The sequence below is a fragment of the Xiphophorus couchianus genome, chromosome 7, assembly GCF_001444195.1.
Source record: "Xiphophorus couchianus chromosome 7, X_couchianus-1.0, whole genome shotgun sequence".
Lineage (NCBI taxonomy): Eukaryota > Metazoa > Chordata > Actinopteri > Cyprinodontiformes > Poeciliidae > Xiphophorus > Xiphophorus couchianus.
The window spans coordinates 22,238,049-22,258,016 of NC_040234.1; the positions used below are offsets into that span (position 1 = coordinate 22,238,049).

Below are 19,968 nucleotides of genomic sequence, written 5' to 3' on the forward strand. Positions count from 1 at the left end.
AAGAAAGGGCAACTTAGGGTGGATTCACACCATCCCTGCTTAGTTTGTTTTAATTGATCTGTAGTTTGCTTGCCTAGGAAGTCTGGTTCATTTGGTGAGGTGTGAATGCGTAATCAAACTAATATGAACCAAAAAGGCAAACTCTGGTCTGCATACAAACCTGCGTCTCAGTTTGGTTGAAGTGAAGTCTAGGGCGGTATGAGTGCACATGTGAAAGCAAGCAGATCGGAGACTAATCAAGAAGCACAAAGCGGAATTAAGCACAAGGCATTCTGGGTAAACACTACTAAAACAAACGTGCTAGCGCTAATGGGAGAAATGACTGGTCCTTTGTCAAATACAAAAGAGAAATCCTACAAACTCCAAAATTTAAAGCCACTCCATTCTTGTTTACATTTCATGAAGAAGGAAGTTGAGCTCAGTAGCCTATCTTCTTCAGATGTTTTTGTGTCTCTTCCTTCAGTAGCTCTTGGTGGAGCACCATCACAGACGAAGAAGTGAACATGTCTTTCAAAGGATTTGCTTTGTTTGACACAGCGCAGTGTAAAGTAGAATGGCACCAGCTGAAAATGCAACAAATGTTCCAGTTTTGGTCTCAAATCAAATCGAGTCTAACGGACTATCAGAAAAATCCCTTATCTTCCAGAAAATACATAATACCATAAAACCCCAATGTTTTTTCTTAAGAATGTCATAGTGCCTGGTGTAGAGTACAAAAAAATCCCATTAAGTTGCTTAATGTCAAAGTATGTAGGGAACGCCCCCACAGAACTGTCAGTACATGACATTATGTGGCAGAGAGCTCCATCTTGTCCCTGAGTTTTTTGCAGACACGAACTGCAAACATAAGAAAAACGTGAAGAGACGAAACAACCAGCAGCGGAGACAATCTAACCACCATGAAGAACAATAGAAACACAAACGAGGCGTAACACATCCTCAGAACGACACTGATGTTTATTCATGAATGCTTTGGCCTACGTGTGTATGGTTGTGGGGTGTATTTAATTAGCAGAATACATCATTCAGAGATCAACAAATACTTGTTTGAACCTGTGGCTTTTCTTTTTTTTTGCGTAATGTCAACAAAATGCAACTCACGACATTAGAGAGCGGGCAATTTGCAACATTCAATAAGACACTCCGGCAAGACTGAGCTCTACCACACGAGAAGTGTACAGAGGTGGGGAGTGAAACAAGGGGGAGGGAGAGCGAGCCAGACTCTCTCTCTCTTCAATAGCTGAGTGACAGCTTGGTCGAGCTCTCTGTATACATTAATAAATTAGAATTTTAATTTAGTCTTTGTCTGCAGGAGATGCTCTGGGGCTCCACTATGTACCAACAACTGGCTGTACGCTGGAATCCGCTGCTGCCGCGGTCCCCTCTGCCAACCTCCACCACACCGTCCAGGGGAAAAAAATACTTCAGTTTGATCCTTTCAACTTTTTTTGGAATCCTGACAAATATGCACACCACTGAAAGATTATTGCAGTCATATTTCATCCTCCGGAGCAATTTCCAAGACATTTGCACAACAAAGGGGCTTTTCCACAACCTGACTTTAGACCCAGCTACAACAATAGCTTGTTAAAAAAAAAAGTCTGCCCCTGATGGGATAATAAGAGGTATTAAATATTATATATATCCACATGTGTGTGCACGCAGAGAATGAGGGCCTCTGTACGAATTACCAAGTCCCTAAAGTCACTTGTAATTTCGCACTGGAGCACACAAGCGCTCCTTTCTTAAACATAGATATACATCTTTGAAGGCAAGTGATCTGAAATTAAGGTAAATATTGCATCACAGACGTGGTAATGTTGGAATTAAAATCAAATGAGATTAAGCCAATTTATGGAAAAAGATTCTTTTTCCTTTAAATCTTTATGTTTCTCTGTAACTCACTTGACTGTTACGGTTTTCTGCATCTATCCCTGCTTTTACTTGAAGCCCCCACAATCTGGAACATCTACCCCACCAGACGGGCTGCTCTGTTGCGCCTCCTGCTGCTGGTGGCAGAAAGCTGCCACTTCCTATAATCCTACTGATTGTGATGAAAAGCTGGAAGGATGAGCACAGGCTGACTTATTTCTTTGCTTTTTTTTTTTTTTGCACAGACTTTTTTCTTTGCTTCTTCCCTTTAAAAAAAAGAAAGAATTCTTTTCCTTAAACTCAAACTTATGTCCTGTCTGAAAAGATTTGTTGATGATTTTGGCTGGAATTTTGTTACATCCAAAAACCGGATTTTCACACACAATTTCTGCTTTACATCTTTTTTCTCACATCGGCATGTGTATGTTATACTAAATCACACATAATGTAGCCAATACATAACTGCACATGTTGCACAGCTACTTCTAATTTCCTGTTTGTGAACTTAACCCTGTGCTGTACTTTTTTTTTTTTGCACACTGTGTTCTTGCTACAAAAGTTCACTAGATTGTTTTTTTTCCGAATTCAGCAAACCACAAAGTAAAATAAGCAAAACCACCTGATAACACCATGTTAATACAGAGGAGATTGTCTTTGAAGCTGATGGTGCTTTTGACAGGTTACCTGTAGCTGGCTCTGCTGCTTGTCACTGAGTTTGGGAGATTTACGCCCAGGGTTCAGTCGAGTCTGCAGCTGCACCTGAGACTGCTGCTGCTGGAGGAGAATCTGCCGAGCGACTTGGAAGGCCTGTCAGAGTGAAAACCCCCCCAACAACAATGGGTTAAAAATGTGCTAAAGAAAAGTATTAAGTAGATAGTCTGGCAATATCTTCCAATTACAACTTTTTAAAGCCATCTTCTTATACTTTGTCACTTTGCAGCCACAACCATTCTTGTGTTTTACTTGTATTTTATTAAATAATTGTGAAAAACTAACACTGTACATAACTTTAACCACACAATCACCACTGTGAAACATGGTGGTGATGGCAGCATCATACTTTGGGGAAACATTTTTTTTTCTATAGGAGGATGATGATGGAAAGTGTTAATTGAGCTAAATACAAGGGAATCCAGGAAACCAGCTTGGACTATAACAGGAAGTTGAGATTAGTGATGTATAATATATTAGGGTTAGGCTTAGTTTTCTTTTGCTATTGGCCAATGTGATTTATTTTTTTATATCGGTATCAGCCCGATGTTAGATTTCTTTTTTAAATATTGGTATCAGTGTGCTAACAGTTGATGTGTATTCCATCTATTTGTTGTTTGTGTTTCAGGAGGATGAGGAGGTTGGTCATGTGACAGTGAAAGTGATGCAGCAAAGGATTATAGGGTGGCGATTATATGGACCTGAAATTTTATCATGATATTTTGTAGTAACTATTGTGACAACAAAATGATCATAAAACATATTTATTATTTCTTTTTTAGCTAACTGTATGACAGTAACTGCATGACACAGCATTCATAATGACATAAGCACAAATGCTGTTCTTGAAAAACATACCTATTTGAAATCAGATTCTTTAGGGCACTAGTCACATATAGAAGTGTGATTTATATCACTAAACTGCTCTTAGAGACTATATTCAATTAGGCCCGAGCAGCTAATCGCTGCTAAGACCTACTGAATTTGAAGGATTTCTTCTTTTTAAAAAAACCCCCAAAAAACAACATTTCTTTGTCACTTCACATGGCTCTTAGGAGGCCTTAATATATTGGAAAGCTCACCAAAATTGTCTGCCACACAAGATTTTTGGATTTCAACGAAATCAAAAGCAGGTATGGCCAAATTGCTCTGCGGCACCGAAAGTGAGATAGAATAAACCGTACATTGTACAGATCTGAAATTCAGTACGTAGGTATAACACCTAAAATGTACAGGGAGTCAGCTATTTTGGGTCAAAGGTCACATTTTGGCCATTTTTGATATTTACACACCTCAAACTTTAACAAACTCCTTCTAGGTATTTTTACCTGTTCAATTTCGGTCAGTATGCAGTTATGGGATGGGGGATTAAAAGTTATTAAAATAATTAGTTCTTTTAGCACGTTTAGGATACATGGCCAAGCGGTGGACCTGGCTTACTCGCCATCACAAACAAAACACTATAACTTTCACATGCAAAGGTCAAACTGTACCAAATTTGGTCATCCTTGTTGGATTTCCCAATAATTCAATGTGGACTATGTCATTTAAGACCTGCCTCCTCAGAACAGGAAGTCGCTTTTTTTTCTTGGAAAGTTCCATCTCTGATCCCCTTGACCTAATCAAGTTTATCTTGTCTCAGAAGACAGATAACATGTTCGTCTCACTTGCTTTAAAGCACAGTTTTTGCTGGAGGGCATGGCCATGACAGCACAGCAAAGTCAGAGGTCACGCAGTTGCCATACAGCAAAGTCAGAGGTCACGCAGTTGCCATACATTTTAATTTACACATGTTACACATGTAATTACACATGTTTTAGCTGAGCTGCACCAATCTCACTGTGACCAATCTTAATCTGCCCCCCCCCAACAAGAATACAGTGTAATATTTGGTAGGTGTGGTCTAATTCCTCCACAGTGCCCTATGGAAATCTTTAAAAAAATTAGCCCCAATTGCCCCAATTTGGTACACATATCTTCTAAGGACAAACCAAAAGGTCTCCTGAAGCCGTGGTCCAAACTCAACAAGAAGTCAGCCATTTTGGATCAAAGCTGCCATTGAGTCTTTTTTACACATGTTGTATCTGAGCAAACTCTTCCTGCAGCTTTTGACATACATACTTCAGAATCAGTCAGCAGAGTCTTGAGGGATTGAAGGTCAAAGTTATCTACATCAAAGCGTGTGCCTCAAAATCTGGTTACTGGCCATAAAAAGCATAAGGTGGAATAACTTCCACACACAAGCTTCCGGCTGCATAAAACTTTCTTTCTGTTATAACAGACCAGAGCTCATCACATTCACATGGTCAAATGGTGACATCACCTTATCTCTACCCCCTTTCAACAGGAAGCCACCTGTTTTTCTGCTGGTTTTCTTCCTTTTAATCTTTGATTCATGGAGATATAAATCTGTTTAATGACATAGAACATGACAGTAAATCCTGCTCTCAACACTAGTTGATGGCTGAACCATGTGGGAGTGGGTAAATGGTAAATTCTAATTCCTCGACTTTTGCATATGGTTGGCTCTAAATCACACATGCATCATCCAATTTTCACAAAACTTGATATGATTGACCTTTGTTAATCTCCCGTGGTCACCATGAGGCCAGAGGTGTGCTGAGCTATGAGGGCAGTAGAGTTGAAAGTGCTTATTGCTCCATGTCCTAAATCAGATAGTCCTTAAAACAAAAAAAATCATATTTCACACATTGTTGGTAAAGCGGTGAAATCAGCACTGCATGGGATGGGGGCTACAAACAATAACACAGAGATGTCCATCACAGATGGAAGAAATGAAAATAAGCAAAGTTCCAGATCATTAGGAAGTGTGCACAAGCTTTTATGTACGATATATATTTTGTCGTTGAGCATTTTTAAAAGTAAGATATCCTTTTATATTAAAACACGATTCTTAGTTTTGTACATTATTGCAATTTTTTAAAATATGAGTACTTTTTAACATCTTGTAAAACGAATGTACTGCTGAAGCACAACAGTTAGTTTAATTTTGTATTTAAGTATTTAATTCCATTTGGTAGCTGATTTCAGACTGCTTTTGTTAAATTACTTTACATTACATTTATTTTGTATTTTCCTTAAGCAAACTGTGTGATTTTGTACATATTTTTATATTAATATTTTTAATGTAAATATAAATACCTCCTCATCCTCCCAAAACAAAGAAAAAACAGAACATGTGGAATATTATTTGTGATATAGTTATCAAGGTATTTAAAATACATATCATCATATCATTTTTTGGCAATATCACCAAACCCCTAGATCAAATCATATTTATTCATTCGAATGCCCCAGTCAGTGTTCAAGCACAACAAATAATCTGTAAATAAAATCCCTGAAATTTGATATTTATTTACAGTCAGATTTATTTACATTAGCCATTTTTTTTAGCCACTTTTAAAGAAGAAACACATGTCTTTAGATGTTAATGTCAGCAAAACATGAATGGGCACAACTTCATGCAATTTCTGACCTTTATTTGCAAAAAACAACAAAAGAAAATAAATGAAAATCATAAATCTTTTTTTCTTTATCTTCAAAATGCATGCATCACTTTATTGTGGTTTGTTACATAACATACCAAAATGATGATAAAAAAATGAAAAGGTTCTAGGGTTATGCATATTTTCAGACATCACAGAAACATCTACATGCTCTCCTGTTCATGTAAGGCAGGCATAAGCAACCGACAGATGTCCAAACAATTTCATTGGCAATAGACAAGGGACGAGAAAAGCCATCCAGATTAAATATTTGTCTGTTGAAAAGTTGCACCTACAGCAAAAACACACCATCAGAGATGCTAATCTGAACTTTTTGATCCTCCTTCCGCTCGGCCCAACTCCCCCACTAGAAAGCAAACAAAAGACTTTATGGCCACTTCAAAAATCTGCTAAAGGACACAGCCTTTTCGGTGGAAAACAAAATACAGCGCAGTCACATGTTTATTGCTCCAGCTACTCCCTTTTTTCCCATATGATAAATAATCAAACATGCCATCCAGAGCAAACAAAGCTGGAGAGCACTGGGGAGAGAAACAGAGTGGTCTCAAAAAATAGCCGGCGATACCAAGAAAAGCAAAGCGTTGTGTTCCCACAGTGTGCTGGCCGGCCCTCACACCTCCACCAGTAAACCATCTGAGTAAATAAGCTGCCTCATTCTTTCCGTGTTCCCCCAAGAAGATCGCCCACAACCAAACTCATCAACCACATAAGATCATCTCTACCTCTTCTTTTCAATTATTCGTTGACTTTTAACAATTGGTTCAAAAAACAAACAAACAAAAAAAAAACGCTCATTGGAACATTTTTTTTAACGGTAAGAAAAGCCGGCAGAGAGGTGAAAGAGCGACATGTGAAAAAGGGAGTGAAACCCGTTAAAGACTGTGTGAAAGTAAGTTATCAACAAGGAAACAGAAAAAAAGGTTGGGGTGAGCGCAGACAAAAACAGATACAGGCGAGGGCTTGGTGCCAGTAAAAGTTTAGAGGCACAGAGGCAGTTGAAACCAACAGCTGTGTGGTGGCCTGTGTGTGGGTTGTGCAGACTGACCCCTCCCAGACACACGGCGGTGGGATGATATCATGAGGCACAAATACAACCGCAGGCTACAGAGAGAGGCCACGCTGCGTTTGACCAAACTTAACTCAGAAGCAGCAGAAAAAGAACAAAAAAGCAACTTCTCTTTCTGCCTCAGTCTGGATGTGTCTCATGCAGGGACAAACACATTTTGTTCTGCATACCTAATTGTGTTGTTTTGCATTGAAATTCGCTGGGGAAACTCCCCTTCAAAGCACGGACACTCATATAGAAAGTCTTCAGATTCAAAGTAAGAAGTTTGTGAGCAAGTTTCACTCCCACGCCAGGGCCAATATTTACATCTTACATTTCAGGTACTGGGTTTTTACTCCAAAAAACAACTTTAAATGTGACAGAAAAACTGGAAGTATCCATACAATTAAGATGTTGGGCAGAGGAGAGTGGGAAATTATGAAAAACGGGTGATATTATAGTGTTTGAATGTTTTCATTTAGAATCATCTTTTTAAGTGAATACATTTCACATATAAATAATGACCTGAGTACAATTTTTGCCAAAAGATGATTTAGACAAAAAAAATCACTTTTGGAAAAAAATAAATGATTAGTTTAGGAAGGTAACAATAACATGAAGTTTGAACTAAGAAAATAAATTGATTCCTTTAATTAGAAGGATCTACATACAGAAATAATTGCAAACAATATGTAAAACAACAAGTTATAATAGTGTACATTTGGGAACGGTGGTAATCATCTTAAAGTGGCCAAAATAATAATAATAATAATAATAATAATAATAATAATAATAAACATCTTACAAATGTAATCCCACAAGTTCTGGCAAACTATTATAATTAATAAAAATAAGAAAGAAACACACACAGCCACAATATCGTTTAGTACACCCAAAGGTGGTTGGTGTTGCCTGGTGTAGCTTGAGTGTTCACTTGTATCTTTTTTTCCACTATCTGATGACACATGCAGTAAAATGTGTGTACAACATGTCTGTGTGTCTGTGTGTGCTTGTGCATCTGAGTTTACAGTCAAGGGTGTTCGAACACAGAGTTGAGTCAACAAGCTATGGTAGGAAGTTCAGACAGTAATGAATGGAAAGATCAATTTCTGGGAAGTCTTTCTCCACAGTTGTCAATATAAAAGAAACGTAGAGAGCACTTTATGAAAAGGTTTGTTGCTATGGCCAATTTTTACAGTTTTTAAAAGTACTTTCCACCAAGAAACATTGTAAAATAAGTACATGGATAAAAGACTGTTGGCGAAAGAGTTTCTGTCATCTAGGGATGCAGAGAGATACCCTCAGAATATCGGAATATGACAAATTTCACAATGACCAGCTGCTTTGAAGGGCTTGAAAATGAGATATTTTTCAAATCAGTCAGCATAAGCCCCACCAGGTTTAACTGAAAACAACACTCCTCACTGTCTAAGTACTTACTGAGGGGAAAAGATGCTTCACTCCATTTCTCTCTATTTTGATCTTTTGCCACATTGGACATTTGAGTATATGAATTATTTGGGTATAAAAAAGGAATATGGAACCATGATGTTAGTCTTTATCATACTTATCCAGTGACAGCAATCGATCAATGGAGGAAAAGAAAAAAAGTCTCAGACACTGAAAGTGTCCTAAGTTAAGCCCTGAATCATTCCCAGTGCTCCGACATGAAACTATAATCCTGGTTTGCAAATTTGTTGTGGTTCAGAAAGTGATGGATTTTCAAAAATGCCTTGTGAAATGTCTTGCTCTGCAATAACCTGCAGCAGTTGCATATTGTTATACTTTTAATTCAAACAAGGCTATGGCACATAGATAGCTAATCTTTTTGTTGCTAATATTACAAACAGAGTTAAACATTCTAGCTGTTTTTGTTAAACCCAGATCACTTCAAGAAAACTCTCAAAAAGGAAAAAACACAGTGAGTCACTGGAAACAACTGTAAAGGTTAAGGGACGTGCTTCTTAAGTCCTTGAAAAACAAAATTGTATTTTTAGTAGTGTTGGTTGATTGGCTGGATTTTGAACAGCAATCGATGCGAGTTACACACAGAAAGAAACTGTACATGTTCTTGAAGCAGATGATCCGATATTGCCACAACACTTGCAATAGTACATTTGTTACTGATTCTAATATACAGTGATTTGAAATGCTGAAAAAGCACAAAAAGGCGCAAAGATCGAGTCGAAATGATAGCTACGTTTAATACTGCTTATAATATTGAAGGAATGTAATGTATTTAATGTTCTTTATGAATGTAATAAAATGCTCAGATATTTAGCTCTTAAATTATTTGCACATTTTAATTTGATTTTCTTCTATTTTATCACTTCATTTTATTTATCCCAACAGTGTTTTTAAGTTTCAGCTCATTGAAGTACTTTAAGCACTTTTTCAATAATTACCTATCTTGAACAATTCTGCTTCAAATAAAGAACTTCATGCTTACTAAAATATTAATTAATAATTTACATCTCAATATTGACCTGATTGACATCGATTTAAAAAAATAGTACACCTATAATTCTGTGATTTTAAGTAAAAAATGTGGGTACACATAACGTTTGTGTTTGCCTATCTAAGGAAAAGAATTTCACTGTAAAAACACAAAATCTCAACAAGTATTTTTGGTCTAGTTTCAAGTCCAAATATAGTATCACACTTCAAATTGCATAAAAATAATTGACAAGTACCTTTTCAGTAAGATGTAGAAGATTGTTTTAAGTCAATAAGTCCTTAATATTAATGAAAAAGTATTAGTTTCACTGACAGATTATTTCACTTATAACTAGGGACAAATGCCAAATTATAAGTGGAATAATATGCCAAACGTAGCTTTGCACAATCTGAGTTCCATAGCTGTATAAAAAGTCAACACTCATCTCATTGATACATAAACAAAAACACCGTCATGTGAGCATATTTAAATGTCTGGTGGGCCTGACTTGGAATGCCGCCATCAAGCTTGTGTTTTTAAAAAGAGCAGTGGAAGTGACATACCTTCAGGAGGTCTAATACTGGGCAACAATAACACTTTGTGAAGAATTACATGAGTGCTTTCAGAGCGTTCTGCTTCCTCCTCCGTCACCTCTGAATATGGTCTGCTTTGATCTAACATTCAATAGGTTCAGGACACCTGGTACAGATTTCAAAACTGCAGTGTGATCAAATGGAAATGAACATATGTTAGATTTAAATAAACAGTAGGAAATTTTTGAGTTTCTACTTGTTATTCCTCTGACCTTAAAGCTTACTTGACATAGCTAAAATGTAGTTTGCTAACTTGTGAGAAACAGTTTTTTGAAATACTATTTTAAAATACAGTGTTTCAAATGCAGTCTAGGTGGACTGTTTCAAAAAACTGCTTTTTGAAACACTGAGGCTTGATCCAAATCAAGTCACTGCAGTCTGGTTGTGCTGTTTTCATGCATTTCACCGTTTCCTCATTCTACAACGAGACACTCCTGGTTTTACTGTTTCCAATTTATTGATGCTAAGCAACACATACATGACTGACATGAAATCAAAAATTAGAAATTAGGTTTTACTTATATATGTACTCAAACCTGGGAATAAATACTTTATAAGACAACATTTCAACATAGTTAGAGTGGCCAGTCTTTTGGGGGTGTTGTACATTTATTATCATTCTTTACATAATAGCTCACGCTCAGACTGAATGGAAACCATCAGTTTTTATGTTTGGCCACATATTTTCAATCTGATTTAGATCTGGACTTAAATGAATATTCTTTGATCTAAACCAAGCCACTGCAGTTCTGATTGTGCTTTTTGAGGGTCAATGACCTGCTGGAAGGTGAGCCACCACCTCAGTATTTTACACTTCTAATAGGTCGTAATGCCATCATCAGGTTTCAGTATGAGGATGGTAGGGTCAGAGTGATTTGCGATTTAGTTTTCCTTCATAAATCACATTTTGCGTGTAGGTTATAGATGTCAACTTTCATCTAATTTGACCACAGTTCATTCTTCCACAAATTTTGCTATACCACTGGTGCAGTAAACAAGTACTACTTAGTATGGTAGCTAATTCTCTCTTTGCTCAGCCAATGAGTTTAGGTGGACAGTCATCTCTTAGAATGTTTGCATGGATTCTATAGTATATTTTCAAATTAACAACTTAGTGCTTTAAGAGATTTTCAAAACTTGGGATATTAACAATCTAATTCTTCTTTAAGCATCTCTACAACATTATCCTCCGTCTATCTGCAGTTTCCTTCGCTCATTGTTGTATAGTTTGATATCTGATGTTCTTTAACAAACGTCTGAGGCTTTCACTAAACAACTTTAGTTATTCTGAGGTTATATTGCACAAAACAGAACTCTACTTATTCATCAACTTACTTTTAAAGGTAACTGCTTGCACAGGCTTTTATGTAGGGGTTTTAGATTATTGGAGTGACTGAGAAAAATTACATTTATGGTTTTAACATGACAAAATGTGAAAATGTTCAACTTCTTCCATTCATCAACATTATTATCATTTTTTTTTTTTTTTTTTACTTAAACTGAAACACGGGCTTGAACTACTGATGAATAATTTTTACAGTGGACCACCAGTATTTGTCATCCAGCAATAGCTAATATTTGCTATTGTTGGAATAAGTGAGATCACCTCTAAAATTGCTTGGAACTGACTATTTTAATCAATCAAGTTTATTTGTATAGACAATTTCAACACAAAAATGCAATGCAAAATAGAACACAATAAACAATTAAAACACTACATGTTGCCAAGTGTCATCATTACAAATCAAAATGTTGGTTAGTGTTTCATTTATTATGGTTTAAAAAAACTAATACATGAAATGTGGGTTTTTAGTCTAGATTTAAAGGTGCTCAGTGTTTTGGCTGTTTTAACAAACTTCTGTATGTTTGTCCCAGATTAATGGCGCATAGAAGCTGAATGCTGGTTCTCCATGTTTGAGTCTGCAGAGGAGAAAAGAACCAAAAGACCTGAGAGGTCTGGAAGGTTGATAACAACAACAACAACAACAGATCTTTAATGTATCCTGTTGCTTAGCTGTTCAGCTATTTATAAAGTAAAAACAGTATTTTAAAATGTATCCTCTGAGCTCCAGGAAGCCAATGGAAGACTTTAGAACTGGGATGATGTGCTCTAAATTTCTGGTTTTAGTGAGAACATGAGTAGCATCATTCCAGATTAGCTGCAGCTTGAGGATTGTTTTTTTTAGGCAGACTTGTGAAGACAATGTTGCAGTAATCAATGCAACTAAAGATAAATGCATGGATGAGTTTCTTTAGCTCTTGCTGAGACATTAGTCCTCTAATCTTGTAAATGTCCTTCAGGTGATATAAGGCCAACTTTGTAATAGTCTTTATGTGGCTCTGAAGGATCAGGTCAGAGTCCATCACCACACCCAGATTTCTGGCCTGATTGTTAGTTTCCAGCTATAATAACTGAAGCTGTGTGTTGACTTTAAAAACAACAAAGCGGTTGGTTATTGCTAGGAAGCTATTTAACTGTTTTTAAAGCTCAATTGAAAATATACTTTATTATGGATTAATACGCACAGTGGAAACCTTTTTGGTACTTGTGCAGAAGCTAACTTCCACAGCCTTCCCTATCTGCTTTTGGAGGTAAAGGCAAACAGCTTCAAGGGAATTAAAAGCCACTGGAATAGTTGCTGTGCTAACGCTAGCCAATAATGTGTCAAGTAGTATTGTGCCAAAGTATCCAAAGTGTATTTTCTGTCAAATATGTTAATTATAGCCTATGGAAAAATTCAGCAAACAGTTAAATCTTCTGCAAATAATTTCTAGTCATGTCCCACAGAAATATCTGCCAATAGATGGATTTGTTGTACATTTTTAATTTTTTTTTCCGTTTTCTGTAAAAAAGTATTTTTCTCAAGACACAAATTAAGACATATTGGCTTCATGAGCACAATAGCACATAAGTTATCAATGATATGTAATATCATTGATAACTTATGTGTTACTGATAACTTATGTGTTACTGCAGTTACTGCAGGCAGTAAGATGTAAGAAAAACAAATACATTTATATTCTGCAGTGTCAAATGTAAAAACTTCTACATGGGTGGGGCGGCAATGCTAAACATCATAGGTATGTACGTAAATATAGACAACAAAAAGTCTGTGAAAATGCTAAAAGATCTATTTATTGTGTCACTGTCTCTTGGAAGAAAACAAAGACAAGTTTAAGATATCATCAGAGTGCCTGAACAGGAAGTGCAGCTGCTGTCAAGACAACTGCATCTGGTTTATTGTTTTGATGTCTGGTTTAAGGTGGCAGTAGTTAAAGTTTATTTAATATTAAACATTAAGTTTAATATGTGTGGTAGTTTTAGTAAATTTGTGTTGATGCTCATTACGTTCGGTTAAGTGTACATTCAAATGTGGGGGGACCTTTTTATTTTGTTCCGCGGACCATGTGTTGCCCGGGAAAACATTAGCTGGCGCACTTAGAGCCACATGGGGCATTCAAGCTCAAGAAGCTGAAACTTTATTCCTCTGGAGTCAATGCGGCTAATGAGGTACGGTTTTGTTTATTTGTATCTTTTATTTCTTCCATTTATTGTGAACTGATTTGGGTTTGTGTTACCTTTTGTTTTTAGTTCTGACGGCATTTTGGGGGACTTTGTAAGATGTGTCCACAATAAATGGCTGTAGAAACCAAGAACTGCGTTAAGCCTTGATTAAACTTGAGAGGAGTAATAGGAAGTTATGAGCAAATTCTGGTATTTTAAAGACAAAAAACAATAATGCAAATAAAAAACAATTACAAAATATTCAAGTGACATGGGATATTTATTCCATTACTAAATTACTAAATATTAAATCAGGTGTATTTCCAACATTTACTTTTTTTGCTCTTGGGTATTTTCTTGAGCAGCTACCTTTTTCTTTTACCTGAGAAAAAATTGGTCACAGTATTACTACTTCAACTCAGTTACAATATTTTGTTTATCTATTTACCTCTTTTATAATTCTACCTACAATTATATATTTTTGGTTAACTAGTATTTAATTTCAAGGCTAAAAGAGGCTTCGAGACAAAAGAGATTTTGTAAGTATGACTTTAAGGATAAAAGTTTGAGTGGGGGGAGGGGAGGTAACACTGTACTACAGGAGGGGGCAATTGGCCCCCTTTGCCTCCCTGTAGATCTGCTCCTGATATTCTGTTATTACAGAAACAGATGACAAGGTATGTGCACCAAGTATTGCAGTTTGGTATCCATGTCATTTGTAATCTTCTTTTTTATTTTCTACAGTTAAAATGTGTTCAAAGATCACATCCTCCCCTCCCCATGTTAACACTTCCTCAATAAACAACACACATCTTTATCTGTATCTACTTTCATACCACATTAGTGAACAGAGGCCAGAGCGTCTCTTATGTCCCCGAGGCTATCACTGTGTGATAAGTGAACTGCTAAGTACTGGATGCCTTTATGTGCAGTCTGCACATGTGGATTATTTACAGGCTTTGGGGTTTCCTGCTGCTAAAGCCAGCTCTGGGTGTCTTATAAATCCCAGCTCAGAGCGTCGCCACACAGTCAGGTCTGATTTCAGTTGAATCCTTCGCTTCATCTTTTCCTCCACCCAAACTGCAACCGAGATGCTCTTTTTCTGTTCAGCTTTCATCGAATTTACCTGATGTAACATGGGGATACAAGCGCTTCTGTAGGTTTCACCAACTCAACCCTAAGACTTTTTAAAACCTTTATGAATGTAATTTAAGACCTATATCTCCAGAGAAATGTACAAACATCATCCAGCCAACTGCAGCGATAAATTTGCACTTACCCATAACAGATGCAAAAAGGTAAGCTAAGTAGCTAACCTTTTTTTCCTAGCTATCTATTCTCGCAAGCTAGCTAACCTTAGCTGAGTTTTTGGTGGCCTCAATCATAGAAATAAGTTTATTTATCATTTAACTATAATGTCAGTGGCTTCACAGAACGCAGTGTAGATCCCTGCATGTGATTCACACTTTTGCCTGACATAAAAGTCCCACGGGGAAAAAAAAAAGGAGAATTTACAAAAATAAATAATTATGTCAAGACTAAATTTAAGACCTGTGATTAATATATTTAAGGATTTTTATTGTCATACTATTTTGCAATTGCTTGAGGTACAAAATATTAAGACTAACTTACTTTTTAAAAACAAGTTTAAGACATTTTAAGGCCTTAATTTTAGGTACATGAATTTAAGACATTTTATAATGTAATACAATCCCTGAATAAGATATAAATATAAACTATAAGTTAAAATTTGACAGAACACACAGTAAGAGGGTGAGACTTTCATGAGGTGAAAGGGTGGTCCAAATGGTTTTCCACTTGGACCCGCTTCCTTCGAGGATGTCTCTAGCTAGCACTCACTGAGAGCGTCTGTAATCAGAACTGTGACTATAATAATAATAATAATAATAATAATAATAATAATAATAATAATAATAATAATAATGGAGGAAGGGGGTTGCGGTCTAAGAGAGAAATTCAAATGATTAATTTTTTTTTTTTTTTTTGCAATGCGATCAGCTTTATTGGAGCTGATCGCTCCAACTCCATACTTAGGACAGGGGTGTCCAAAGTGCGACCCGGGGGCCATTTGTGGACCTCAGAGTTATTTTTTGTAGTCCCTCCGATTGCATGTGAATAATTCTTCATTTAATTCTTACAATGTAAAATGTTAAGTATTTGTGATTATATAACCAAGCTTTTATAATCATTAGAAGCATAAGTTTCCAGAGGCCTTGACTGAACAGCTAATTTCAATATGCCAAAATCATTTTTTTTTTTACCCCTCCAGGGGGTCTTTTTTTTGTGGGCTCTAGTGTCCCTTATGTGATAGTAGGCTGACAGGAAACAGGGAAGAAGAGGGAGGAAGACATGTGGCAAATGTCGTCGGGTCCGGGAGTCGAACCCGCGACAGCCGCGTCGAGGATTCAAGGCCTCCAAATACGGGTCGCGCTACGCCCTACGCCACCACGGCATGCCCCAAAATCATTTTTTAAATGTATTTAACTAGTTGAAACCAAATCCTGCTTTTCTAACTAGAATACATTTGTTCAATTGATTCCAAAAGATTTTAAAAACTCAATGTCTTTCTGTTAAGGGGAAATGTGCAAAATCCTTTGACGTTTTGAACAACATCTAATAAGCCGGACAGCAGGAAAGTCTGGGGCCAGCGGTAGTTTACCAATACACATCAACAGTGTGTGTCTGTTTGTGTGTCAGGGTCTTCTTGTTACGGCTGGGGAAGTCTTTGAACGTGCACTGGTTTCAAGCAGATTGCTCCTAATTGCTAGAAGATGTGCAAGCAGGTGTAACTGGATCCCTGTGGCCACCGAGAGATGAGGAGAAGGAATGAGATGTGCATCTGTTGGTGTGCGTGTGTGTGTGTTTGTGTGTGGATTCTTCTCCTGTTTACTCCGCAATCATGTTTCTCCAGGCTTTATTAGGCTGGAAAACATGGCTCAGACAGAAACAAAACGATTAATAGGTTAGCTTTTAATGTAGTACAGCTCACAAGATAGCAGGCCTTCTCGTCTTTCTCTGCAGCCTCTTGGGTTGAGGGGGTGCTCAGAGCTGGCGGCCTAAATGTCAAGGTTATCTGCCTGACTTTCTAACTGACTGTGCATCTCAAACTTACCTGACATTTAGAACTTATGCTCTTCCTTTTACAAAGCCACAGACCTCTGTTCCTGAGCAGAAGCCAAGCTCATCTGTTATACACATCTGCCAGACCCAATGCTCCCAATACTTTTCAATAATAGTTTTAGAATAGCTCTACCTTCATTAGACAAGGTATAATGATAGATGTGTCATTGGTGGACAATTGTCCCAGAAGTTATTGTGATAAACTATATTATTTTGTTACCATTTTCAAGTAATATAATGGTAATGGCATAACAATGCAAGACCTCTGTCTCAAGGATCAGTAAGCTTTAATTTCTAATGAACGCTTCATTCTGGAAATGGAAAACATTTTAAATATTAAAAAAACACCCAAACAACAAACAAAATCTTTGTACACAAAACTGTCCTTCAAAAAAAGAAGAGAGACCAATGCATCAGACTGAAGACTTTTGTTATCCAGTCTTTGGTAGAAAAACAATCAAGCATATGGAAATTAGGTTTATTGAAATAATGCGGTTAACTGATTTATTACTTATAGCGATAGGCTTATATGATGCTTCAATTGTTTAAAAACCATAGCTCTCCATTGTTTTTTGCAATCTTAAATATTTAACAACTTCATTTTAGAAATCAAGGTGCAAGTATAGGAGTCTCTTTTCGGCCAATTAACTGGCACTGCACAGCAACGTGTGGGAGAGGGGCAGCACTGCTATACTCTATGCTCAGTGCAACTGGATAGAACTACTGAATTTTCTCTGGCACCTTACAAAATGACTTTAATCTGTGTACAGTTTTCAATGAAAGAGGATTAGAAATAGAAATCTGATTTTTTTTTCTTTTTCTCAGAATTTACCAGAATTATTCTGACTTTAATCTTCTAAGATTAGAACTCATAAGTCTGAGAATTCTGAGGAAAAATAAAGATTTCTGAGCAAAAAAATAAATTCTCAGAAAAAAATTCAGAATTCTGGAAAAAAGGGTCAGAATTTAAGAAAAAAAAGTCAAAATATTGATTAAAAAAAAGTCACAATTCTAACATGTTTTCTCAAAATTCTTACTTTTGACATCAGAAAACTAAAGCCAATTTATTTTTATTTTTCTTGTGGCCATAATCTTCTTCCATAGTTTTCATATGTGTTCTGCCAAATTACATCAGTGTGAAATGAAACACATGGAGGAAGAGAATAACAGTGGCAAGCAGAAGAAAGGAGGGAGGCAGGGAGGAAATACGAGAATGTGGCAGAGAAGAGGCGAAAGTTTCGGGAGGTGCAGAGGGGAGTAAACAGTGCCCCAACAAGGCGGTTCGAGGCACTTGGAGCCTGGTACAGGGGAGTGAACACCCCTCCACTCCTTCCCTTACACTCCCCATAACCCAGCGAGGTCAGCTCAGCTATACGGACCTGACAGCTTCCGTTTGCTGTGTGTTCAGAGTTTGTTTGGATTCCCCCAGTCTTGCTTAGCCAGCAGCTTAACAACAGATGGCTAAAGAGAAGGGCTCTATTCAGAGTTGTCTGGATCAGAAAAATCACACCAAGAAAAGTAAAGAAGCTGCAAACAAAACATACAGGCGTCCTGAGAGCACACACATGCAAATTACATGGATTGGAAGAGTTGCACATGCTGCAAAAAAAAAAAAAGAAATATGAGGGGAAAAAGAGAATAAAGGAAATTGAGGGAATAAAGAGAAATATGACTCAAAGGACAGTTGGACCAAGATATGCCAACTACAATGGAAAACTACGTGGTCTAATACAGTATATGGCGAGAGTTCAGTTGGAAGAACACAAGTACACCTAGCTACTGTCTCCAACAGTAGGATAGGTGAGGGTAGACTCAGCTACTGTCTCCAACAGTAGCTGAGTTTTTATTACTGTGCTAAACTTTGTTGATACTACAAATGTAAAAAAAAAACCAACATTGGCAGATTGAGGCTACTCTCTTGTTCACCAAGGTGAACCTCAGTGTACAGGCCCCAAGATGGGGTCAACAAGTTTGCCCACTAATGCCCGGTGCCTCTCATCAGGTACAAATCCAGAGTGGAAGAGTGTCCAACACTTCTCAAGGAGACTGGTTCCAGAATCAGGTGACCCAAGTCTGGGCAAGGGAACACTGTTTCAAATGATTGTATTCATCATAAGGGGTCTTTGGGCTGCACTTTGTGTGGTTTGTAATCAATTAATCATCAACTGGAGTAAAGAGACACTAGAAAGGTCATTTGCTGGAAGAATTACACAGTCAGAACAGTAATTAAACCAAAACTGTACAAATAATGTATACATTTTGCTTTTAAGATATAAAAATACTTTATCTGTGATTATGTTTTACCCATAAGTCCTCAAGTGGCAGTTTTAGTATCACCTAGTTCAAATCGTATATTAAAAAAATACTCCTATCAAGCACCTTTTGCTATCCAATTATTGATTGGTTAATAGATTACAAAAAATAATAAACAGATCAGCTATACACTGCATAAATGTTAAGTCAAGCAGTTAGGGCTGAACTTTTCACATGTTGATGTTAAAGATTTTTTTTTTCTCTTTAGCAAACATTTTATTGCCTAAAATGTTTTTTCCTGATTTAAAAAATGAATTGAATCGTTTATTTGCATCTTTTAAATGTATTTCTAATATTATATAAAAGGCTTAAGTGGTTAAATAAAAAATCTGTACAATGTTCCAAATTTTTTATCCGATCCATCATCAGAATAATTGACTGATAAATCGTCAGACTAATTGATTACTAAAATAATCACTAGCTGCAGTGCTAGTTGCAAATAAGAAAACTAGCATCATAACATGGTGGAAATGCAGTCTCCAGTCACTGATGACTGGATAAACAAAATATATGTCAGAAAAAATGTCTTTCTCCCTCAGGATGCATTGAGTACCTGAAACCATCAAATTTCCTTTAATAATTCAATTCAGTGCTCAAAACCTTTGCCTTGTGATTGATGGCATGTTTCCTTTGACTGTTGTGTGTTGATGTACGTTTGATATCAGATGCTGAAAACACGAAAATGTAAAATATCAAAAAATGCAGGCAAACACAACATATGCAGTCTGACGCAGTGAACAACTTCCTGAGACGGTCCCATAACTGGGGGACATCTCGCCCAAACAATGCCGTTCCCCCCATACTCCTGTCATTATTAAGTGAAT

At 36.8% G+C, this 19,968-nt stretch overlaps 1 protein-coding gene across 7 annotated transcripts in view; it reads right to left on the reverse strand.

The window, feature by feature from the left end:
* foxp1b (forkhead box P1b) overlaps nt 1-19,968 on the reverse strand; it is a 297,917-nt gene that overhangs the window by 96,469 nt on the left and 181,480 nt on the right. For all 7 annotated transcript variants that reach the window (XM_028022520.1, XM_028022525.1, XM_028022522.1 and 4 more), the window contains one exon: nt 2,557-2,679. In XM_028022520.1, coding sequence (XP_027878321.1) covers nt 2,557-2,679 — 123 coding nt within the window. The remainder of the gene's footprint in view (nt 1-2,556; nt 2,680-19,968) is intronic.